The sequence below is a fragment of the Saccoglossus kowalevskii genome, chromosome 4 (assembly GCF_978046115.1).
Source record: "Saccoglossus kowalevskii chromosome 4, keSacKowa6.1, whole genome shotgun sequence".
Taxonomy (NCBI): domain Eukaryota; kingdom Metazoa; phylum Hemichordata; class Enteropneusta; family Harrimaniidae; genus Saccoglossus; species Saccoglossus kowalevskii.
In genome coordinates this window covers 24288247-24315228 of record NC_140644.1, presented here as the reverse complement: position 1 = coordinate 24315228, position 26982 = coordinate 24288247, and the positions used below count along the sequence as shown (strand labels likewise).

Genomic DNA, 26982 nt, shown 5'->3' with positions numbered 1-26982 from the left:
TTAAAAAATACGAACGAAGTTTATTATGCCAATACATTAAAACTTTGGTAATGTAGTGTTATCGGCGTTCCGTGGTGGCGCCAGGACCGCTGACAAACTACATGGTTGTCACCATAAATAGTACCAGCGGATCGATATCTCGATAATGTTCGGAGCCGAGTCCATTCGCAGTCTGTTGTAAATCTTCTTAAAGAACAACCAAACTACCGAATGAATAGACACCGAATCTAGTAGTATTTATTTTGACTATTTTTTTACTTGCTTGCTTAAAAAAACGAAAAACAAAATTAAAAAACACACACACACACAAAAAAAAAGGTCGTAGACCATGCATTTATACGGAAATGTGACCACCCTGAACTGTGAATAAAATTTAATTATTGTATTATTAAAAAAAAACTACAAAGATAATGAAATCAGAAAATGACTATATTGTTCAAACTGTTAATAGCACATGTGGGTCGTGAAATGTAATCACTGCAGCCTACGGTCATCCGGTGTGTTCATATGCGACAGTCGTCTCTCCCAAGGCGGGGATATTATGCAGCAGTAAGACATCCTGGTAAACAAACTATAACCTACCCAGTACAGAAACAATAGAAATGGACATTCCAGCATCTGGGAGTGGGAGAAACCTACAGGAGCTGGTGCTGTGCAAATCACACATGATCAACTATAGACTATAGACAAGTCTGCGGATAATGTTACGATTAACGAATGCGAATAATAAGCGGAAAGTCACGTACTTATACCATGGAACTATAAACCTAGTTCCATGCTTATACAGAACGCGTCGGTCGCAAGTTCCGCTATATAAAACCATGGAACTATAAACCCATGATAAAACCAAAATTATTTTGACGCACGGAAAATCAAGTTTAATGAGATCAGAGCGATTTTTTTCGCTATTCAGGGCGAAATTTGACATTCACGCTCCTAAATTTTAATGTTTTCGGCTATTCTGGTGGCCCCCTTAATATCGTGGAAGTGAGATAATGGATAGCTCCCACACCCATTACAACAAACAGTCATGCCTTTTTTCTTCATATTTATTTTTCCAGAGTTCATTGTCTGTTTTCTTTTGATGCGGGTGCTGTCGCGGTTGCTGTTTCCTTTGCGACAATTCAGTCAGAACAAACTTGAAAAATCACAAAATAAACACGGATACACAGTTCGGCAAATGCTATACAACTATTTTAACAATAGTGGACACATTGTAGAAAACAGTGGTCGAGAAAGACGCTAGCTTCTTTTCTGCCATCAAAACGGAACACACTTACTAACACATAGAGTCGCGTTCCACAGTTCGCGAGTTGACAGCGTAAAGTTTTATAATGATCACACATTGTCTAAAGCATTATTTTAATTTAAAAGTGAACAAAAGAAGAAAGAGTATCCGTAGGAAAATCGCGTTCATTGTATTTGTTCCAATGGAAACCCAAAGAGTGAAACGGTGTTGTATGTGCGATATACAGGTAGCCGAATGATTGACGGGACATAACGTAAACGTGTCATTGATTGGACTATAGGGTGACTGACGTCATAAGGCCACGCCCATTAATGAACTACTGATTACTCGCTATTGTACAAACTGTGGGTAAAAAAATGTTGGTTATTTTTCAGGTAGTGAGCACGCTGGTGTAGGGTTCTAATTTTACTTTCCGTCTGCTTATTTTACGCTAGGAACTCATATGGAACTGAGGTAAACCGACTCATGAACATATCGAGCAACGTACCGGAGATATTCGTGGAGATCTAGATATGCGATTGTGGACTTTGAACCGGTCGATCGATGGTAACGACATCAGTGTTGTCACTTTGTAAACGAACCAACATGGTTGCCCGTGAATATCGCCTCCAACTTTACGCTACTGTTTACCGGGATATTTTGAAAAAACACAGTGGCTGATCACCGACTGTAATTGAGCGTGGCAGTGTAAGGTCACAAAATGGTACCATCGAGGCTATTGCAGCTTGTATTCGTGGCGTTTCTGCTCCGACTTTCTGCATTGTCGACAGCCGAGGACGACCCACTGAATCGTGCAGTGGAGCGAGCTAATTTCAACATTGACGAAGGCCAGCCACCGGGATCCTTTGTAGGTGCCATCTCAACTCGTCCTGGATTTACGTACAGATTTAGCGAAGAGTCTGAGTATTTTAGTATAGACAGTATCAGCGGGGAAATACGGACAAAAGCAACAATTGACCGAGAATCTTTGAGTAGCGATTTACTCTCGTACGTTGTATTCTCTAGCGAGCCAACTTACCCAATCGAGGTACGGATTACCGTTGACGATATCAACGATAACTCGCCTAATTTTCCAGAATCTCGCATCTATGTCTCCTTCTCTGAAAGTGCGAGGACAGGTACGTCTGTTATTCTAGACACTGCGACAGATCTCGACTCGGGTTCGTACGGAATAACAGAGAATTATGCTATTGTCGGCGGGAATACTGACGACGAGTTATTTCGACTGGTTGTGACAACAAATCCAAGCGGAGCTGCTGCTTTCCTGCACGTTGAAACAACCCATACACTAGACCGAGAAGCACAGGACTTTTACCAACTGAACATTTCGGCGCAAGATGGAGGTATTCCACCACGATTTGGATTTCTTTTAGTGGATATAACTATTCGCGACGCAAATGACAATCCGCCTGTTTTCGACCCGAGCGAGTATGAAGTTAGCTTGATCGAGAGTATAGAACCAGATACGCTTGTACTCACAGTTCGCGCAACTGATAGGGACATTGGCGAAAACGCTGAAATTATTTACTTTCTAGATGAGAGAGAGGACTTGTTTACTATTCATCCTTCAACTGGCGAGATCAGGACGTTGAGAGAACTTGATTTTGAATCAAATGAGATTTACACAGTGACAGTGGAGGCGAAAGATAAGGGTAATCCCACCCAGTATGGCAGGGCATACGTCCATGTCAGATTGCTGGATGAAAATGACCATTCTCCTGTTATAACATTTCGATTTATACCAAGCAGTGAGACTGTTGCCAAGGTGGCAGAGGAAACAGCAGTTGGGACAATTATTGCTATTGCCACGGTAACAGATGAGGATGAGGGTCTCAATGGGCAAACGAGTATCCAGATTACAAGAGGAAATGAACAAGAACATTTTCGAATTTATCCGTTAGCCAGTTTGTATGCAATTCAGGTGGCAGCTAGTTTAGACCGTGAGCGAATTTCACAGTATAATTTGACATTTTTTGTTAAAGACTTTGGTAGTCCACCTCGTTATACGTTTGCCTATCTAATCATTTATGTTACGGATGCAAATGATCACGCACCCGAATTTGAGTATGAACAGTATGAAGTCACGCTCAGTGAAGATTTACCTAGCGGGAGTTTTGTGGAGAGTCTGACAGCCACCGATGAGGACGCAGATTTAAATGCGCAGATATTTTATCGTATCACAGAAGGAAATGATCTTGATTGGTTTGAAATCGATGAAAACACTGGACTTATTACAACAAAAAGTGCCTTAGACAGAGAAATTGCCAGTAGAATTGTATTGAACATTACAGCTCAAGATCAAGGTGCTACACAACATTTAGCAGAAACTCACATCATTATCAATATTGCAGATGAGAATGACGATGCGCCAACTTTCGTCATTACCAGTTATAATGTGACAATAATGGAAAATTTCACTCCACCTAGGGAAGTAGTTATCGTGTCTGCAACTGACATGGATTCCGGTGTAAATGGTGAAGTGTCATACACTTTGGCTGATCATGTGGAAATGGATTATCCTGGAGTCTTCACCATTATTGAAAATACAGGGAAAATCATGACTCTGGTTACATTTGATCGGGAAACCATACCCGAGTATACCCTATCTGTTATAGCGACAGATGGAGGTGTGCTACCGCGGTCTTCCACTACGCAAGTCAACTTAAAAGTTGGCGATTTAAATGACAATTCCCCAATATTTTACCCGGTTAATTACTATGGAGAAATTGATGAAAACCAGCCAGCGGGTACAACAGTCAAACATGGGCAAGTGAGTGCCACAGATTTAGATTTTGGAAGCTATGGTAGAGTTGCGTATACCATTATACAAGGAAATTCAGATGGTCGTTTTAGTATTGATAGAAACAGTGGAGTCATTATCGCAACAACTTCGTTGGACAGAGAACAAAAGAATTCATATCAGCTGATTATAAATGCACAAGACGACGGTGGTCGCAGTGCCATTCCATACGCAACAGTCCATATCACAGTGGTTGATATACTAGACAATCCACCACAATTTGACAAACTTGGTTACACTTTTGAGTTTTTTGAAAATGTTGCTTTAGGACACTCAGTCGGTAGAGTGAGTGCTAGCACGGGAGATCAAAGTTCGATTCTTTCCTATGCAATTTCGTCAGGCGATAGAGATAATGTCTTCCAAATTGACTCAGTTTCTGGGGAAATTACGACCGCTAAGGAAATTGATCGTGAAGTTACTCCTTTTTATCAACTCACTGTCATTGTGAATGGTGGGCCAGTAGTTGGGCAAACACTTGTGAATATCACTATTTCAGATAAAAATGACAACTCGCCTGAATTTCCCCAACCCATGATCACTACGGCAGTTGTCGAGAACTGGTCTGTGGGACACGAAGTACAACAAATACATGCCACAGACAGAGATGATGGGCCGAACGGACAAATTGTATATGAACTTCTCCGAAATCCTGATCAGAAATTTCGTATTGATGAAACTACAGGATGGATTTATCTAAATTTACCAGTTGACAGCTCAGTGAGAACTTATTATTTACAGGTACTGGTGACGGATTTTGGAGTACCACAACTTTCATCCATCCTCAACGTCACTGTTGAAGTTCGTGATATCAATGACCATTCGCCAGTGTTTGTACAGACTCGCTATCAAACTGACATTATTGAGTCTATTTCGCGGAACACCCAATTTTTTCAAGTTTCAGCCACGGACCAAGATCTAGGGCAAAATGGACTTGTTACCTATAGTGTAACTCAAGGAAACACAGAAAATAAATTTGGCATTTTCCCAGATGGCAATTTGTATGTAAAAAATGCTCTTGACCGAGAAAACACTGATATTTACACTATTACAGTAGTTGCCAGTGATAATGGCGTCCCACAGCGAAGTTCTTCAGCCGTTGTTACTATACATGTTTTAGATGCTAACGATAACCGACCTTTATTTAACCTTCAAGATTATAGTTTCTTTTTATTGGAGGAGCTGTCGCCAAATGTGTATGTTGGTAAAGTAACGGCTACTGACGCGGACATTGGAAGAAACGCAGAATTGTCATATCGCTTCACTGAAACACAGACTGATTTTGTTATTAACCCGCAGAATGGAGAAATCAGAAGCGCTAAAACTTTTGATCGCGAACAGCTAATTCGAGACTCACTAGACACATTGTTTGAATTTGATGTAACTGTTGTGGATGGAGGCGTGTCACCGCTAGAAGACCATGCCCATATTATGGTTTACATTTCTGATGTAAATGATAACGCCCCGCAGTTTCATTTGTCGTACTATTCAGCGTCTATCTCTGAAACAGCAATGAATAACACACCAGTTGTACATGCTGCTGCTACCGATCCTGACGCTGGAGAAAATGCGAGAATAACTTATTACATAACGGACGGTAATGAAGGTAATCAATTTCACATCAACCCATCAACTGGTCAGATAACTTTAATCGGTGTCTTGGATCGAGAGGCCGTACCCCAATATATTTTGACTGTCTCTGCAGTGGATCATGGTACACCGCAGCTACTGAGTACAACCACGCAAGTTGTTATTACCGTACTAGACGAAAATGACAATGCACCCGTATTTGCACAGTCCGCGAGATCAGTTGATGTGGCCGAAACCCTTGAAGTCGGTGAACTTATCACCATTGTTAGTGCTTCTGATCAAGATATCGATCAAAATGCATTGATTAATTACATCATAACTGGCGGAAATACGCACGAGACATTCCGTATTGATCAAGACTCTGGATATTTATATTTGGCCAAACCACTGGATTACGAAACGCGAAACTATTACGAACTCAGCATCACTGCCCGTGATAATGGCAGATCACCGCTCACAGACACGATTAAATTTGAAATTCATATTCGCGATACAAATGATAACGCGCCTGTTTTCACAATCAGTTCTATTATACATCAAGTCACTGAAGGTGTTGAGATTGGTACAGATCTAATTGCTGTCACTGCGACAGACCCAGATTCTGACATCAACGGCGACATTGTCTATTCCATCACTACCCAAGAACCTCCTGGAGAGCACTTCTCCATTCATCCAATCAGTGGCATGATTTCTACTTCCGCTGAGATTGACCGCGAAGATCTGCCCAACGGAATGTTTGAAATTGTTGTCATGGCAAAGGATCAAGCCATACCAGTATCTAATCGGAAATCTGCTACTAAGCGAGTGACAATTATGGTGCTAGATATCAACGATAATGCACCAGTGTTTGTATCTCAAAATGCTGCAACTATAATGGAATCCACCTTAACTGGAGCTGATGTTACCACGGTAACAGCTGTGGATCCAGATGCTGGTTCCAATGGGGAAGTTTCATATTCCCTGTCAGAAAGTGTGAACAATCCATTTTCTATTCATGAAACTACTGGGAAACTGACATTATCCGGATACTTGCTCTCTTCCAGACTGGTGTACCCGCTGACAGTTATTGCTACAGACCATGGTAGTGACAGGAAATCTAGTTCTTTCTTGTTAAACGTCATCATCACTAGTATTGCTAACTCGGGAGCTATTTTCACAAAAAGCTTGTATACCGCTAATGTATATGAAAATTCACCTATTGGAACCAGTATGATTAGGATTACGGCGAGCTATCCGACCAATCACAATGCAGATATTGAGTATTACATCACATCTATTATGTCAGGAAATAAACGTAGCGGACGAGACTTTGTGGTTGATAAACAAACCGGAGAAATTACAGTTGGCAATGAACTTGACCGTGAGGCTGGGAATACTTTATATAATATAGTTGCCTACGCAGTGGATATGACTGCTTCCACACCGCAGACAAGAAGCACCCAGGTAAGACATTATTTTCTTGGATTTGAAATAACTTATTATGTTGTAAAAAATTGGTCTCCAGAACAGATGTCATTTAAACAAGTGTTTCTTTTTTTGCACCATGCTAATTACATGTATGTGCATTAGCTTATGAAATTGACAAATTTATAAATTTCTTGCCAAAAAGTAGTAGAAAATTGATAAATTTATCTGTTTTCAAATGTGCAAATTTCTAGATTTTAAGAAACACTTGTTTTAATAATTTTATATGAATTTAATCATGTCATGTAATCATGACAAGTAACTGATGAAATTAACACAACACTATTTGTTCAGTCAATTGTTTTTGTGTTCTAAGCTTTCATACGGTTAACTTCGGTATGTCGTCGCCATTGATTGTACATAACACACCTGAGTAAAGTTCACTCATAGACAGGAACCCCAATATAAAATACCAACAAACAAACATGGACTCGACTCCAGGTGAAATATAGACTTTTAAACCATATAAATTTGGTCAATTATTTGTACATGTGGCACAACCCTTTTCATTGAGTTTGATTCCAGGTTTGGAAATCAGTCAACTAAATCAAGTTGCGTATTTTAATGTAACATTTGTCTGTGATCAGGTTTTTAAAAAACACTAAATACCTGAAATGCGATAATTAAAATCGTGTAATGTCTTATAGCCGAGTAAGGTATCAAACAATATAGGGGCAAAGTACATTGTACATGTGTGTGTGTTTTGAAAATAGAACTAATAATATCAACATTACTAGATCATATGTTACATGTAGTTTATAGTGATTACATTTTTTTTGAATGATATCATTCACCTCACTGTGGAATGGCTTTATAGGTGTTTTATTATGTTGTGGTTATATACCATACGTCACTGCTACCAAAATGGCGCCTTGTCTTTTTAAATGTTAGCTGACACTTTCTTCTCCCGACCTAGTTCAGAAAACTGTCCGTGGTTTTGCACGTAGTCGTGTAGAAAATTACAATACAGTTCTAGCTGTCTGTCTGGACCACCTGTTTTGGAGTTTGGGTACACCTCTTCCTCAGAGGCATTCACACATTGGCCATAAATATTCAACATTGGCATCGTTGTCGGTCCATGGTTTTGGCACGTAGTGATTATTAAACGATAGTAAAATTATATAAACTTATCTTTGACCATGATTCATTATTCAACAATCATATAATGATATAATTTTGGTATTTTTTGTTGGCTGCATCAACCTTATGTACTTGACTGTTACGGGGTATTCTAATTTAAACTTTAAAAAGTCTCCTTCAGATTTGTTATTGTTTGCCTCCTACAATTGCAATATTAATTGGAGTAAAGAACCAGTGCCGTAATGTCATTGCAACTACACTCCATGTGAGAGATTGAAATTCTCCTCATATTGTTCATTGTCAACCATGCAGAACAACATCGCAGAGGCCTGTCCTCTTTCCCTTCATTCCCTGTTGCATGTTGGCTTGTCAGTTCGAGGTTCAGTTCCCCATTCAGCATGGCTGCTTCTACCATGGCTGAAACTTGTCACAGAGGCAAGCAGCGTGAACGCAAGAAACATTTGTATTGTTGATGCCAACTGAAGTCAACTTACGTGTTGCTTAGGGTGCACATATAGCGACTAGCTACTGGGGTATGTTTTGCAAACACATCACTATGGAAAATGATTCCTTAGGAGATGCTCTTAGTTATTTCCCGGCAGCGTTTTTTTTTTTTTTTTTTTTACAAGATGTGTTTCTTGTTTCGTAAGGAGTTAAATTTGTCCTGGATGTATGAGAGCGTGTTTCTTAGCAGTAAACAGAACTGTTTAACCCACTTGCATTTCAAAACAAAGGCTTGAATTTCTTTTTAGCTTTCACTATTTGAACAATTTGCTAGTCAGGCTACCAAATTTCTTACTGCTAAAGAAGTGAGGTTTTTAAGCTAAGTGCTTTTTGTCTATTGTTGACTTGCATACTATCTCGTTACAAATTTACTGGGTTTGATCATCGCTTAGTTTTTTTTGTTAGTGGACAGAGCAACTAAATGGCTTCATGGTTGCAGGCGCCCATGTGAAAATCCGTGTGTGTTTGGGGAAGGGGGTGGGGGTGTTCATGAAAGGTATCTGGGCTAATAGAGCTGGACTGTTGTTGATTGCATGGTTGAAACCCTGTTGTTCACACATGTATAAGGAAGTTATCCAAATACTGTTGTGGGTTTAGTTTTAATAAAGCAAGAATTCTCTTTCACCGTGGATGACTATTCCTGTACTTTTTCTTGTTTTGCTCAACAATGGTACAAAATAAAAAGAGGATAAAAACATTTTATTTTGTGTGAAGAGAATGTCAGAATGAAAAGAAAACAAGACAAAAGTAGGCTTAAAGTGGTGTCAATCAGTCGATTCTTTGTGCGTGCATAATAGACTTGGCATCCAATTATCAGTAGGGGATGCCAAGACAAACGTATCTTGACTTGAAATTCGCCTTTGCCAAAAAACTCACTCAATTGTTGTACATTATTATAACACAATTTTGTGGTTCACAGGATTTTGTTGGACACAGCGACGTTGTTGGTTGCTGATTTAGTTGCATTAACCTAGGTTAATATAAATTTGAAATTATATTTTTAATTAATGGCAACCATGTTTTGTTCATTTTCAATATTTTTTGTTTTTCAGTACACATGAAATTGATTATGAAAAGCAAATATTAAAACTTAAAGCCTTTTTTTTGTTATTTGTTCATTCGTGTTTGTAAAAAGCCGTTTTAAATTTTGGGTGTACATGTACATGACCACAGCTGTTACCCTTGGAAACTGAAATAATGATAATAATATTTAAAGCCAATGCCAATCTTCTAATATATTCTGTCAATCAACAATCTGAATGAATATAATAACAAATCAGAATGGCTTCAGTGAATTTTAAAATGAAATAAGAACAGGATTTTTACAACATGGCATTTGTTGTGATGCAAATCATTTAGCATTTTGGTCACCGCTAATTTGCATAATTAGTTTGGATTGGGAAAGCAATTAACAAGTTACTGTTAATGGCTGTTTTAATTAATTCAGCTGGAAAGAAACTATAAACAACTTAGCTTTTGTCTTCAAATAAAATCCCTTACTGAATTAAGACTAAAAAGTTAATTGGAAAACAGAAAAAAGTTTGCCGGCAAGTCTTTCAACTTTTGTTTGCCTCAAAGCAAGGGAATGTTTAGCAAAACAAAATAACAAATTTGCTGACCGGATGTGTATGGTGTGCTAGGGTACTTAAAAATAATACTGCATCCAAAAAGAAAATGCATTTTGTCATGAAAAAAATAGTTGAAATTTTTTCTCACTGAGTCGAGAAAGACTATGTCCTCTTGAAGTTAACGCACAATGTCAATAACAATGCTATTCGAGGTCTTTGCTACTTGATGTGGAGTTACCACTTACCACTTGCTTTGCGCGTTCATTGAGAACAAACCTCCAAATATCACACATGTACATTAACGCAAAGCATTGTGAAAGTCAAGGAATTCTACAGAAATTAGCCGTGTTTTACTTGAGTACTACAATAAACACCCTACAGGTGTGTTTGAGTGTGCTGATCACAACCAACCTTATTGCTTTCATTTCTCGAAGGACATCGACTTTAAGTTTGATTAACATCGAGACTGAAAGTAAACTCGTTTGATACTTTTAGTATTGTATTGTGCGCCAGAATTAGGGTGAAATGGACACCTCAGGTGTTACATTAATTATGTTTCCACTCCCTTTTCTCTCATTTGTTTTTACTGGCTATTGCTATTGTTCTTTTCTCTCCTTGAAATATATAAGATACACTTTAATTAAAATGATGGGCATCAATCAATATTGGGACGAACACTGAGTCTACTACACACATTAAAAAACAAAAAACAAAAAAACCATGACTGACAGAAATACTAGTCTGACTAAAATTTAAAAGACTGCACTGGAGCCAGAGAGTATGCCCCATTTCATTTAAATCAAGTCTTAGGAAATGAACACTAGTTTTCTCTGAGGGGGTCGTTGTTTTTACAAGGACTATTCATGGTAATTTGTGCAGCAGAATATTAAGATCTCATAGTTGAACAATTGGTTTAGCTTGGTGGCTTCATTTATTTACCCCTGCTTGCAAATTGAACTCATGTTCCATGAAAGATAAAAGAAAAAGCAACTATAGAGAACAGATATTGCAATTTGTAATAGCCAAGTATGAACTGAAGGTCAAGACATCTGTTAGGTGTCTCCTATTTATTTCTCTGATGCCAAAACAGTCTGTGTAGTGTCAAATATCAACACTCTATCCTATACTACTCAGATGCCATTCCTGGCCACTTGATACTAGAATTCAACATTTACATGAAGAGAAAGAAAAAACGAGAGGAAAGTAACAAAGGACACTGCTGCCATCATGTATATTTCACCACTTACATTGTTTCCTTCAGTTTCCAACAAATGATAATACAGATCTCTTGTTAATATTTCAATCCACTGAAAAAATAATGCATATTTTTTATTCATTTTTTTTTATAATTGAGAAATCATCAATTAGTATAAATTTCCCTAATTAGTTCTGAAAAGCTCTAAAAGATCTCACCTGAACTAAATAGAAACAGAAACATACCAATTTTTTTCTCCCACACTTCCTACATTTTGTTTTTTAAGTTTCATTATTTCTGTGAGGTGAAATCTCCCTATAACAACCTTCTCTGTCTTGGAGTACCTGCAAAACACAGTCAATCTAAACAGTCCCCCAATTCAGGCATAATACTGTACATGTTCATACAAAGAAATAACAACTTTTTTCTTCGCTAAATTCTACATTGACATAATGCCCCATACAAATAACCTACTAGTATTTGCTGTTCTTTACTACTGTATGTTTGTTTACAATCACTTTACTCTTGGTTTTAAGAATTCGTTGTCAGTGAACTTGGTAACATGTAAGATTACTAAACATTTTGAAAGTCTGTGATTTTTACGAGTAACCTGAGGGGTTCACTTAACCTTAAAGTCTTAGTAGATTTTCATACAGTGTCCTGAGTTTTTTTTTTTTTTTTGGGCAGGGTATTTACTCAGTGGAAAGTGGCATGCAAAGTTGTATCAAATAACAATCCAGAGTTCAAATGTACACCAGCCTATGCATCGTTTTAGGGATTACCAAACATCTCCAGAGTGGGGGAGGTCCAAGGGAAGGGTTATGGAGCTAATCTGTAATAATTCCGGCTGCCCCCCCTCAATTTATCATAGTCAGTGACTGCTCACAATACAATTAATTATTACTTTCAAAAGGTATAATTGTGTGGTATACTGTGGAATACTTTATTTTCGCTGAAAAGGCTTTTTGGGCATTTTGTATGGAATTTATTTTCACTGATTTTTGATGAGTTTAATGTGAAATATAGGAAAAAAAGTATATTCGCCGGTTTTTATTGTCACAGAATCATCCTTTCAGCGAAAATAACGAAAATAAATTCCAAGCGAAAAAAAAGTATTCTACAGTAATGCATACTCATTTCCCCTCACCGTCAACACTTTACTTTTCCAAACTGGATGACCTTATTTCCCATAATGACTTCCCAATATGATGCAGTTGGTTGTCCCCTAGGGGTTGGGTTGTAACTGACTCACTGGGTATTGCTTTACATCTACTCAGTTGGAATTCATAAAAAATCTGCTTCTTTATAAGAAAGACCTGAAATTCAATGTCCGTGGCTTGTTGTATGCAGAGAATCTGACCAATGTCCTTCAAATTAAGGCTGGAAGAAAATTAACTTAGACACTTTTCACACCTATAAGAACAGCATGTTACCATGGGAGATATGTGACATATGTCTTGATTTCCACCATGGTTAATGTACCTTTCACTGAGCCTTAGCTACTCGGCAAAAAAAATGCTTGCAATTAAATCTGAAATGAATTGTTTGAATTCAAACTATTATATTTGTCCGGTCACATTTGTCCCTCTCTCTTATTCGACTTGTAATCTGGCCGACCTCTGAACTTTTTGTCAACTGGAATCTTGTTTATTATTCCTTTTCAAATTCACATTTCTGCTAATTTGGTGGTGTCATGGTTCGTAGATTCTCCATTTGTTTTGTTTTTTTAAATAATGTCTTTTTGTGTGGCCTACAGAATCATAAGTGCTGTTAACATTAAGCAGTATTGGGCACTTAAATTTAATTTTTGTTTTATGGTGTAAAGTAAAACTAAGATTGCGCAGCAATACTTAAAAAGTGTCATAAAATTGATTAGTTTGGCTTCAAAACGTAAATTGAACCAAGACAACAAGTTTTTTTTTTTTAAATTATTGAGGCTATCTTGCGAGAGGTGAGAGAACCGTGTGTCAACACAAAATCATTTATTGAAACTGTTCAGTAATTTGCCACACAGCACTGTTACTTGTAATAAGAATCCCAGATAGAAATGATAACACAGTAGGGTTCCGGCAACTTTACACTACTTTGCCCCTTTCAACATGTGTGATGCGGATGCTGATTCTCAGATACACTGCTGTACTATATTGAAGGGATGTACATTGAGGCATGACCTGCCCTTAAATGCAGTGTGGAACACCCTTCATGCTGCTAGGAAAACATGACCCATAGACAGGAGATCAGCAAACACATGCACATTGTTTGAAGTTAGGGTCAAGTTTCAGTGTATGTTGTACACTGACTGAAATTCTATCCTTAAAAATAATACTAGTATGCGCTGCAAATGTTATTTGATTTTTTTTTCTTAAAAAAAAAAGTCTGTTATTTATAACAGGAGTGAAAAATATTTTTATTTATACATTATGTGTAAAACTAATAAGTAACATTTTTCATATCATGGCTTCAAAAACAAATTAGCATATATGAAAGTACTGAAAACAAATAAAATGAAATGTGATTAATTTTTTAAATTTTATGTATACATGTATCACTGGAGGTACTAATTGTCATTGCCAGCAAAAATATCCAAATTCCTGATTTGAATGGCTCATAAATAAAACAAAACCTCCAATCAAATTTTAAGGGATTATTTTGGAAGAATCAGAACATCAAAGTTGCTCATAACCGACCACTGTATTTTGGGGGTAATATTGGTTTTCACACATGATTAGTTTTTAGTGATGTATGTGTTTAATGCCACGGACATACTGGGTTGGCTGGAATCTTGTGAGTTGTGCACACGGTAGCACTTCTTAAGATCTTTGGGGTGATAAAGCAATACAATGGCTGATCGGTTCTCTGTCGGTGAACTCTAAATAAGGACATTGTCTCTCGTTATAACAGAAACCCTGAGTAGAATTCTTGTTAAGTCGTTGCAAGAAGCTCATAATAGGTGACTTGTTTTTGTGCTAGTTTTTATCCTTTTTTTGGTTGAGGCTATAAACGTTATGGAGTGTAACGGACAGAATGGATGGACTGCCTTATCGGTGTTCATGCCGTGAATTCACAAGTAGTTTTTACCATCAACCAGTGTATGGTGCAGACTGCATTGGAAAGTGGCTTGTTTCTCACCAATTTTGAAAAGCTTAATCGTGAAGTGTTTTTAAAGCACTGCCGCGGTCAATAGAACCAGGCTTTCACGAAGGGCAATTGTGAGGCCCAATTTGGATGTGTTCCTCTTCAATAGTTGACAATTTATTGCCGTGGCTGAGACAGGGGTTACAGTGAAAAGTCCCAGTTACATTGTAATAAGAAATGAGTTATAGTCCAATTCCGTGCTGCTTTTACCTTTCTGCAAGTGTTTTCCCTTTGTTTGTGAAGCCAGAATCTGTCGGCTTGATCTTGAAATGTTAACATTGGAGGAGAATACTAACACCAGGATTAGTTACTTAGTCACATTTACTGGGTGTACATTTGAATAATTTGTGTTCCAGGATTCCAAACCATGTTTTAAATCATGGTAAACCTGTCGTACAACGTCATTCTACAAATTGTTGTTATTTATTTGTTTTCTCTTTAAAGCAGTGCGATTAATGTGATTTTTTGTTTAGTGTGAAAGTTAGGTTTGAATGTAACCCTCCTCTTGTTGAGCCACTGTGATATGAATGCCGGGGTCAATACTGCTTCACTGATGTTAGTTTTTCTGTCCGCCATTATTCATCGGCGACAACACGTCTATTCATTGGTACTGTTACTACATACTAATTTGCTATAATACTGGCCTATAGCATTAAGCGTTGAACTTTGTGTTGATCAATCAGTAATTGTCAAAATTTACCTCCCTTCTCCTTCAAAAGGAAACACATCGAATAAGATATGATGTTAATTTCTGACTTTTGTAAGTCTATTTAACAACCAGTATTTACTGTGTGGTCATCAGGTAAAATCAATATGGCTGCTACGTTCCATGTTGACGGATTCTGAAAACATTTAGGCTCCTTGATCGTAAACTTGTCATCAGGTAAACCCCCTCCACCTTGTCACAGTCATATGTTGATGAATATTGACAAGCAAGTAGTACTGTAAACTAACGCAAAGCGATGTTTGTCGAAACCATCAAAATGTCATTACAGCTCTTTTACAAATATCAGGAGACCGGTAACATCCTTCCCCCCTTCTCCCCTAAAATCAAAATGAGTATGGACGTTTTGACACTTAGCTAAGGTGCATGTACTTCATTGGAACTAAGTCAATATATTAATCTCGCGTTAATAGACAGCAAAAACATACACTTGATTATTGTTGGATCTACCTGAAAAAAAATATTTTTGTCAACATTTGGTCAACGTGATAAATAGCTTTTTATGGTCTTATCAGTATGTCAATAGAGACTTTGCAAATTGCAAGGACGGCCGTAGCGACCATACCTTGCTGTCGTGATATAATAAAACCAGCAATGCTGGGGCCATTTTCGCTGACTGGCCTGGTTGTGGTTATTTTCGCTTCGTTGGTAAGTCTGAACCGCTTGTTGTTGTTTTTAGTTTGGTGTATCAACGGCTAGAAAGGGCATTATTTCAGCCAGAATGGACACGGCATGCGGAGGTTGTTTGAAAAGTCAGCTAAATCCGTAGTGCATAAGTGGTTAAATTTGTGACGACAATGTCGCTCTGGTAGAACCCACTGTGTTGAAGTAGGGATTGTAAACAATGGCGTTCTGGGGAAAATTTAACTACCTGTACAAGCCCTCAAGCAATCCGGCCTTGATATCAATGACCAGCCTGTGAAACCAGACAAATTCAACATGAAATGCCCAACCAGGTGAAAATCTATCCCTCTGTATGCATTTATTGTGTTCACCAATGTCTACACCACACCTCACGTCAGGTTTCAAGCCAACTGCCATTGTTCTGTTATTTTCCTAGCCACTTGACAAAAAAACAGACTAAATTCTCTCCTGAAAGTGCTTGAGTTTCAAAGGGCGGAAAAACTGCTGATATCACTGCAGAGATTCTGCCCTCCAAGTTATATTGTATTCCCCTAATTGCAATGCTCTGTATAGGTAACATTGTCATGTGCACATTTATAGTGGGGAGGGGGGGGGGGGGTTATATGTTCATGAACAAGTGTTTGCTCCACCTGTATTTGACCTGATAAGAACTCCATAGTTTTACCAGACTATTCATGTTATTATTGATTTTAAACATGACCTAAATCCTTAAAAATTAAAATTACACAACACAGACCAGGACTTAACCCTTGCCAAAAACATAACAAAAACATTTAAATTTTTCCCAATGTTTATTCTTTCACACTATTTCTCCATGTGGGTTAAAACTAAAATAGCTGACTTGTTTATGTTACTCTTTAAATCCGTCAACAAATTTTATGGAAGTTTTATTTATTTTCTCACCTGTGTTTTAACCTCATATGATGTTTAGTTGCTATTAAGGTGGTTATCTATTCATGTAGCAAGTTATTTGGGGGAGGAGGGTGGTGATCATCTCAAGTTTTCAGGTAGACTTCATGTCTTCATTGATATAATTAGAAAGGGGATATTAGCATGTATGTGTGAAAAAGCAACATATTTAGAGTCCTGGAAACAGCTTGATTTATTAGCATTTCTTTAGTATAAAAACAATTCCTACACAAATCTTATTGAAACCCTTTCATGTACATTACAAGAGTCATTCACAGCTAATTGGTGGATGCTGGCACCACAGAGGGTATTATGTATTAGCACTGTCTTTGCATCTAATTAAGTTAGCTTGTAAAGTCAAAGTTTCTGCTAGCTTTTTGAGGGTTCTATTGTATATCAATTCAGTAGTTTGTCAGCGACTATTGTTTGAGTTTAATCCAGTGCTTGGTGTAATCTTCACGTTGGTGGGGAGGTTTTGTTCTTGACTGTAGTCATACTGCCATGGTACTAGGTCAGTCAACTGCAAAGTAAAACCTAAATTCTCAGCTTGATACTTATAGATGATTAAACACTGAATTTGTGGTGACATTATAAATAGACTTTTACCCTAAAATACTGTGAAATACTTGAAAAGACTTTTCGGGTGTTTTGTATGGAATTTATTTTCACTGATTTTTGACGAGTTGAATGTAAAATATAGGAAAAAAGGTATATTCGCTGGATTTTATTTTCACTGAATCACTCCTTTAGTGAAAATAACGAAAATTAATTATTTTACAGTACTTTATTTTGGCTGTTTTGTAAGAATTATATTTTTGATGAGTTGAATGTAAAATATAGAAAAAAAGAATATTTTCGCTAGAATTTATTTTCCTTCAGTGAAAATACAAAAAATCAATTTATAGTAATTTATGTTTATTATATGGACTTTTCTGGAGGATGTATTAGTTTTTATTGACGGTCTTCATAGAAATATCTTTCTGTCACATTAGTTATTGATGCAAAATTAAATTGTTGAATAAATCTAAACCACATGAAACAAAGACAGGAAGTAGCTGTTTGACCATATTTCTGAAAAGATTTTTTTTTTCTGAATTGAGCTTCATTTAACTCTAATATAACGTATTATTAATCAATCACAATAGTATGTTGAAGAAGTGTCGCTAAAGCTCTTTCGTCTTTTTTAGAATGTGGGTTAGAATTACAAATAAATATGTTTTTAGAAGACCTGTATCAATAAATTTGTCTGGTCCGAGTGATACAAATGTTTAACCTATGCCAATTATACGCAAGCAATACCAGTGTCATTCGTATATGAATATTTTCCTCACGATTCTCATGAACGTCTCAAGAATACTGGCGTCATTTTATGGTAATACAGCAGCTATGCATTGATTTGCAAATTGTCTGAATTATATTGAAACCTGAGAACTACCTCATTTTTCATCTTCCGGCCATTTTTTTGGGACAGCTGTACCACTTTCTCGTTTATATATATGTCATCAAGTTATTTGTAATGACTGATGTTATTGTGAAGGAAGGAAGGAAGGAAGACAATTAAGTCATCTGTCTTCAGCAATAATAATAATAAACATTCATCTCAAAATTACAACAAAATATGTGATTTTTATAATGATAAAAAATTTATGATGATTTATTGAATATTTTTTAACGTATAATTATCTCTCAATTAATAACCCTAATGATAGCTTTCATTCTGTTCCAAGTACTGAGTGGTATATTTGGCTCCAAGCGAGTTTCACCCCTATCACATACTGTTGCATGCAGACCCCTTCCTTTGATTATTTCTGAAGTCTGTGATAACATACAAAACCCAGGCTTACTACTGACTGTGTACCACCATTGTAGGAATAACTAACATTCCGTATGTGCATTTCTGGCGACTGGTGAATCCCTTATTTAGTTCATTGGCTACTTTAAAAAAAAAATATAAAATAGCTTGATCATTTTTAAAATATTTCTTGAAATTGATTAGTATATGAATTTACATTGAAAAATTAATGTTATTCTGCTAACTTTTCCTGTGCAGGAAAGTCAGTGTCTGTCTTAGTGTTGAGTAGAATAAGAAATTAATTTTGATCAATTTTCTAGATGTTACTCATGCTTCAAGTAAACTTGATTTAGTAAATTACTTGATTAAAGTGGATCTTCCTTCTACCTTCACTTGTTTGCTGATAAAGCCGTGGCTCCTGGCACTGAATGCCCCTTAGATTGTACTGTTGTTGTCATCTCATTGTCAGCAGATATGGATACCTCTATTACAACTGGGAATGTGTATGATTCAGAGGAGGGGGTGGGGGATGTTCATTTCACAAGGGAAATGGAAGGAAAATCAAGGGAGGGTGCTAGAAATTGTTTTCATCCTATGCACTATTGGAAGCCTATTCTTTTCCTCTGTGTAATTCAATCAATCATTATTAAAGTGTTACCAAGTTTCTTCCTAGGGATGTTTTGTCATTCTGCCATTGAATGGATTCAATGGACTGGTTATGTAAGGTTCTGTCAGAAAAGGCTGCTTCTTTGGCTGGTCTATAAATTTAATTTTATTGTCATTACATTTCAGTGCTCCCATTACCAGCAACACTTTATTGTATAATTGGGTGAGCCAGTCCACAATTGTGAACATTCCACAGTGTAGGATGACTGAACACTCAGAAATTAGAAAGACCTTTTCTTTGTTGTTGCTTGTTCACAAGATTTGACATTGAACTTAGATCTCTTGAGAAGATGACAACATGGAAAAAAATATTTAAGAAGAGATTGTACCTTATAGTCTTTGGAAAAAAAATTTGGCAGTGTTGGCACATGAGCAAAAAATTTCTGTTTTCCAGGATTTTATCATACCTAACTAATACTGATTTATTTATAGATTTTTTAACATGTCAGTAATGTTGTACTCTAGCAAATAAAGTATTTTAAAAGAGCGTCATAAAACAAACATATCTGTGCCCAAGTATAAATACGTGAAACATGAAAATAACGGCATTCCCAATTTAAGTCTGCACAATGTTTATGTTATTTTAAAGTAATAATTAACTCTGTTGAATTATAAATCTCCTAGCGATAACCTGCGACAGGTGCCGTGACATTTCTATGTAATCAGTACCTGCAATGTTACAGTACTTGAATCTCGAACGTTAAAATTGGCGACACTATGTCTGCATAGCTGTATCTCAAAGCAAAGCTCCTGTATTATTATGCCCCCAGACGTTACTGGGTACAAAGTTTTTCTTTCTTTCTCTTTCTTTGTTTTCTGTGATGTCAAGTCCTTGGTTTTTATCACCTGCCGAATTTTGTACTTGACCAACCTTGTTTCTTTTCAGTATGCGCTCTTTCTGTTGACAGAGTCTTGACTTTTGTATATTTTAAACTATAATAGTAGGACTTCTTTAGTTTGGAAAGTACGTGAACCACGAGTGTGGAGACCCTAGGTCGATGGATTATCATAAGAGTGCTTGTGAGGTCTGTAGGCTATGCCTATTACTAATAATTGTTGCTGTTCTGTTGATAGGTCTGCCTAAAAAATGTTTTTTTCCAAACAAATCTAACCTGTGTTGCAGTATTCTATAGCATTTAAGTTGTGGATAAAGATTGACATTAAAACACTTACCTCATGTTTCGGGCTTAAATATTTAATATGCACCTTGCTTTATTAGATAATGAACAATATTTAGTTAATAATGGGAATATTTGTTAGTAGGTCCAAAATATGTCTAGGTACATGTATGTCCCCTCTATAAAATTACCAGTAACAAAGAAAGGTTGTATGTCATCATGTGACCTATTAATAGTTATTCCAGTATGCAACATTCTGCTCTTGTGAAAAACCAAACTTTGATCTTGATTTGACTGATACCGACTGATATTCTGAACTCGATATGAATGAGCACAGATTAAGATTCTCAATTATGATCAAATTAAATTAGAAGAACTGTTTGTCTTGATTAGAAAATTTCACTCTTGCTACCTAGTAATGCAGTAATGCAAAGAGATTTATTGCCACGGATTAATACTGGTTTGTATAATAGTTGAACCCTTCACCTTGCTCTGAATTCTGAACTTTAGGAGAATAATAAAGGTCCTTTTGTATCATCTAAGCTGTCTAACTTTAATCTGCTAATCTGTTTAAGTACAAGAAAGTAAATAGAAAATACAATATAACATGCGTTGTAAAAGCCATATCAAACACTGATTTTGTATATTTTTAGATATATACAATCCCACCCTCCCCCCAAAATTATGGCATTGTATCATATTTGCTCTATTAGGAGCACTTCTCCATTGAAAGTGTGTATGAACCAAAAATCGAATTGGCTGTATGCAAAATTATTATGTATTTTGACTGTACAAATGTGCGTGCAAATAACGCTTGATCCAGTAGACGTACCTGATAGTGATAATCAAGCAGTTTTATGGTATCTGCGATACACATGTTTAGGTTTGTAACTAACGGCAACGTACAATACAGTCAGCTTTCAAGTGCAAGAATTTGAGATATCACCACAAGCTTTCCCAAAACAAAAATAAATTACTCACACTTGAAGAATGTAATTGCTGCTTTTCCCTGCGGGGTTTTGTCGCTGTGCGTTGACAATACCGCTGATGATAATTTCGACACCATTAATAGCATGCGTGGCTTGTAGATGTTTTTTTGATTGATTTACTAAATAAGAAAGACTGAAAAATTGGTTCTGCTTTGTTTGTTGGTTTTGCTTCATTGTGCCCCTTTACAGGAGAGTAAAAAACGAAAAAGACACAACGAGGACTAGATGAATCGGTCATTGATGCAAAAGTGACAACAATATCAAAGAAATGTTTTGCTGGGAGACATTGCTCACTGACCCATCGGTTCACCAACCGGCGGATTCAATGGGACTCCATATTAGGGTTGAACTGAAGGTGTCGATTTCATATGCAGACAGAATTAATGCCCAGAGAGGAAAACCTAGGTCAAAAGTTCCTCCGATGAGGTTGTATTTTTTGGGGTCATTTTAATCAAAATTGCTATTTCTAAGTAAACTATTGATTCCACGTTAATATTCGCTGTAAAATAATTACAACTTCTCGTGTTTAATGTATTTTATAGTAATACACTTGATATGACAATTGTTATGCAAATTGCAGCACAGGGTCTGTTTGCATATATATATATATATTATATATGATTGGGTGAATTCAGTGTGCTATGTATTACTGTGTGGTACATCTATTACAAATGCAATGAACAGTTTTTTCAGGATTATATGCTTCATTTGCCATTACGTTAATTTCTGTTTTTCATCTACTGGTATAATAAGTTTGTATTTAGTAATATTACTTGAAGTGCTTGTCATAAACTGGCAAAAACCTAATTATATCCCAGAAGCTTTACTCAAAATGTACCGAGAGATTATTGACTGAAATTGCATGCACTCAAAGCGATCTCGTTTATCTCACCAGCATTTAACAGAAGTACCATTGGATGGTAGAAAGATACCATAAATATAATATTATTCAAATTATATAAATATTTAATGAGTCAATATTGATTTGGGAGATTGACAGTAATTATCACATGTGTTTGACAGTGTACCATAAAACTGACCAACTAGTTTAGACTGGGACTGGGGCGCAACTGATAATGAGTTAGGACTGCTTGCCTATAGGAAGTTTGAGATTGAACTTTTCACAAATCTATATTGGTTTATGGAGTAAATAAAATGGACACATTAACACTGAACTACACCAAATAGCCTAATTAGGAATGTTCACTCAAAGGAACAGGCCCGTCTAGCCGTAGGCCAAATCAAAGCAATGTTGCAGGCAAAATCTTAGATGTATATAATCACCGACTAGTGTGTCTTCAATGGTGCCTAAAGCCAGGTCACATAGCGGCTACCAAAGTCAAAGTATTGAAAAGTAGAACTCCCTTGATAATTGACTCCATGTTTTATGTTTATCTGGTGTTGACGCACTAAGGGCTAGTAAGTTGTAGTTCTTTTTGAGTTTGTCAGTTTTAGGTGTGAGGTAATTTGTCCTTACCCTGCCCCACCCACCTGTACATGTACCCATGCATTGACAACCCACCACCACCCCCTTAGAGGTCATCCCAGTGTTCATGCTTTGATGCCTGAAGTCACACAATGAGATGACAGTGGGATGGCATTTGCTATGTCACCAGGTGGTTTGGGTGCAGCTGTGTGAAGACCGATGGTGGTCTTGTCCACTCTGTGCAATAAACACACACTGAGAAGCGATGTGATAAATCATAGGATTTCTGTATTATAGAAGAACTTACAGATTCTCATTTACGCTCAAATCCCCAACAACAAAAATGTTGAGAATGGGTTTTTTTTTTAGCATGTTTTATTAGTGCTTGACTCATTGAGCTTGACTAGGAATGCACCTCCTGAATCTTAATTCATCTTATTCAAAATGTCATTTTGTAGTGTGATCTGTTTAACCCAAAACCAACATTGTCAGTCTCCATTGTATGTTTATGACTGTACTCGGTGTGCTATTGAATTTGTGACTATCACTGTGGTGTACAGTGGGATTGACTTGTGTGGGAATCTCCACTTTATATAAATACCTCGCATCACTAATAGAAACACACATAAACTTGAAAACAAAATATTTATTGTTTACTAGATCATTAACATATGACTGATTTTAACACACCTGTGTTTTTCGTAATAAAGCATATAGAGTATATGTATCCTCCACAAAAAACTATATTTGTAGCTTATATTTCACTTAGTAAAGATAACTTTAAATTTGGTTTGCTGGGACCCTGATTTCGCAACACATTGTCAGTGAAATGCACCAACCAAAGTCATAGTATCTTACCACAATCCCTTGCTATACTCCACCAATGAATATTAGCTTTGACTCCAACATAGCTCTACTAGTCATGCATAACTCACAACAAACAAGTAAACAATATTCATTATCTGTGAATTTAGATGGAGATTGGGGTCGTAGATCATGTGTGAAGTGAAATAGTTCAGTCTATTGAACGTGAAGTCTAATGGCGCATAGTGAATGACTCACTGGACCTTGTCGTCTGAAATTGAAAAAAAATAGACATGAGTTGAAGCATTTTATTTATTGATTGATCTTTGCATGTGGTATAATGGTGAAAACTATCACTATCACAATTCAACTTGTGTATATATACTGTGAAATAATTTATTTTCACTGAAAAGACTTTTTGGGTATTTTGTATGGAATTTATTTTCACTGATTTTTGGTGAGTTGAATGTAAAATCTTGGCAAAAAGGTAAATTCGCTGTGTTTTATTTTTACTGAATCACTCCCTCGGCAAAAATAGCGAAAATAAATTCCAAGCGAAAATAAAGTATTTTACAGTATATATATATATATATATATATATATATATGCCTCAATCACATGTTGAATGTACCATGCAATCATAGGGGTGGCAGGTTGGGGTGGATGGGTGTTCTATTGTTCCAGTGAGCAATATATTATTTTTAACTGTTGATTGATGTAACTGCATGCTCTAGGTACAACAAATAAATAAAATACAATTGTATATCTATCTCGTCCACCAAAACATTCTGTGCTCGTCCTCACGTAGTCTTTTTCTCAACTTCAGCGTTCGTAGAACCCCAATCTCCAGACAAAGTGGTTTTATCCTACAAATTCAATGTCCTGACCGGTCATTGCACGTCTGTATAGTTCCTGAAACGTTCAACAAATAAAAGTAAAAAAAACCATGTATTTGTGTGTTCTCTACGTTTGTACACGATTAACACGGTATTGTATTCGAGTATAAATACCTGTCCCGCCTCGATGTATCAAAACCATGTTTTCTATGGGTATACTATTCATAAGTTAATATTGTAAGAGTTGTCAGTATAGATCCAACAATGGCATCCTCCACCCAATGTATTGTACATGGATGGTAAACTGAACACCCCTCTGAGCCATGTTACAATACATTTTGGTGTTGTCAAAACCTTCTAGATCGGAGCATTTCACAATACAGCTTTCATTACACTATTCTTCTCTCTTATTGGTTGACATTCTTCGCTTTAAATAACCAACAGAATGTTGAAATGCATTCGCTTTTAATAAAAAAAGATTTGTCTGTGTTTAATTGGCCACCAAAGTTGTTGTTTTCTTCTCTTCCATAGATGTGCTAAATGCGTATGAATGGATAAGTTCTTATGTTCTAACTAAACTTCCTGAAACCATCATGTGCTCAAAAAAAATTCTGCTAAATTCAACTACTGCAGTCTTAAACTTTTTTCATACAACATTATATATTTAATCGTGAAATCGGAAGAAAATTGTTGGCTCTGAAATATTTTGTGTCTTAAAGAGCAAGTCCAGTGAGTTGTGAAACGTGTGAAATGATCACCACTTGCCATCGGTACGCAATTAAACTGGTCACTTAATGTAGCTGTGAAAATGGGCGTGTTTTCAACGCATTGTTGCACCCAAGTAGTCATTTGTATGTCTGGTATAGGCCCTAGATTGATTGGTTTCTCTTGTAGTTGGAGATGAAGTATGTTGCATGGATCAGTTGGGGAAGCGCTTCTGTCTCTATCCCTACGTCAACTAGTTGCTCATTTCACTTCTTTTTGTTGTGTGTGTTTATTTATCTGCTGTTGTACCTCGTCTGAACACCCCTGACTGGTTTTGATATGCAGTTTCGCACGTAGACCACGGTCGTGCCTTGTGTGAACCAGTTAGACACATGAGCGTATTCGTGAGTTTTACACTGAGCTATACATCACATCCCATAATATATGCAACCCAATTTTTGATTTTCTTGTACCAGGTAAATGTACGTCTGTAGTTCATTGCCCTAAGCCTTGAAATTGTACACACCCCACCAGTGGAACCAATGAACATCTTTTTAATATAAAATATAAAAAAAATATAGTACCGAATCATGAACTTTAAATACAATGTTTAATAATCATGGAAAAATATTTAAAAGCTTATCCGATTGACAAATAGGAATTATAATAATTCATCACATTTGCTGGTATTGAGATACATAAATACGATAAGAGCAATCCGACTCCACTTTTTGGCTCTACGTATTTCATTGTTTGTTGATATAGATCTTTTAATTAGTGTGTATATATAATTATTGTTCTGGGAGTGAAAAATGATTACCAGGTCAATAACCCCAAATATTAGCTGTTTCCTAAGCAACAGGTAAATCAGCTTAATGTGTAATACGCCTGGTGACATTGTGTTGGTTATCACAATCTACCATTGGTTGAGAGTATCTCATTGGAAAGTGATTCATTTGGATATGTAGTGTTTGGTTTAGGATCATATCTGTTGTCAGGGCAACTGATGATGAAAGCTACAACCGACAGAGAGATTATTACACCTCACAAAGTATTAACATCATACCTATATTTTTCATTATTATTAATACACAGAGAACTGAGAGTACAGTTATATTTAACCAATGTAAAGCCATTGTGATTATAAAATTCCCTCACTGCAGAACAAGACATCAGCTGTGACTCTGGTGTGTCATAATACCTTATTACAGAGAATAGGCATGTGGTTGTCCCTCCCTTTATTGATTGTTTCATGATAAATATTTAATTTAGTAATAGTAAATCTTTGTCAAATGGTTGTGTGGAATTTGCTACTTCCTTGTGCTTTTTATTTTGTCCCCAATGAAACTATTTGGTTGTTCCCACGGGAACCAGGAGAGGAAGGATTAATTGCATTTTTGTCATTACTATGTATTCCCAGGTATTGTGTCAAATTTTGTATGATTAATTTTTTCATTTTGACTTTCACTTTAGATTTCTTCAAATTATAAAAAGGTTCAAATTCATGTTTTAACGATGTGGCTGAAGTATTTCCGCAAACCATAAAACGCACCAGCTACAACCCCTCCCAAATCATAAATAAATACCAGTATTCATTGTTTTGTGAAAGCGGATGCCTTACAATTGTACAGGTTCACCAGCATGCAGGTGAGAAATACATTCCACCTGTCATTGCCACCCCCACTGATTTCAACTTATAGGTTATTGGTAACAGTGAAGTTTAGTGTCATTATTGCTAGGGGGTTGATTGATTGATGTAACCTTTCTATTGGTTGTGACAAATAAC

General features: G+C 36.6%; 1 protein-coding gene across 2 annotated transcripts in view; it reads left to right on the top strand.

Moving 5' to 3' along the window:
- The first annotated feature begins 1626 nt into the window (after positions 1-1626).
- The window catches only part of LOC146747211 (protocadherin Fat 4-like), a 28282-nt gene continuing 2926 nt past the window's right edge, over positions 1627-26982 (top strand). For both annotated transcript variants that reach the window (XM_085497979.1, XM_085497978.1), the window contains exon 1: positions 1627-7079. In XM_085497979.1, coding sequence (XP_085354105.1) covers positions 1950-7079 — 5130 coding nt within the window. In that variant the 5' untranslated portion in view covers positions 1627-1949. The remainder of the gene's footprint in view (positions 7080-26982) is intronic.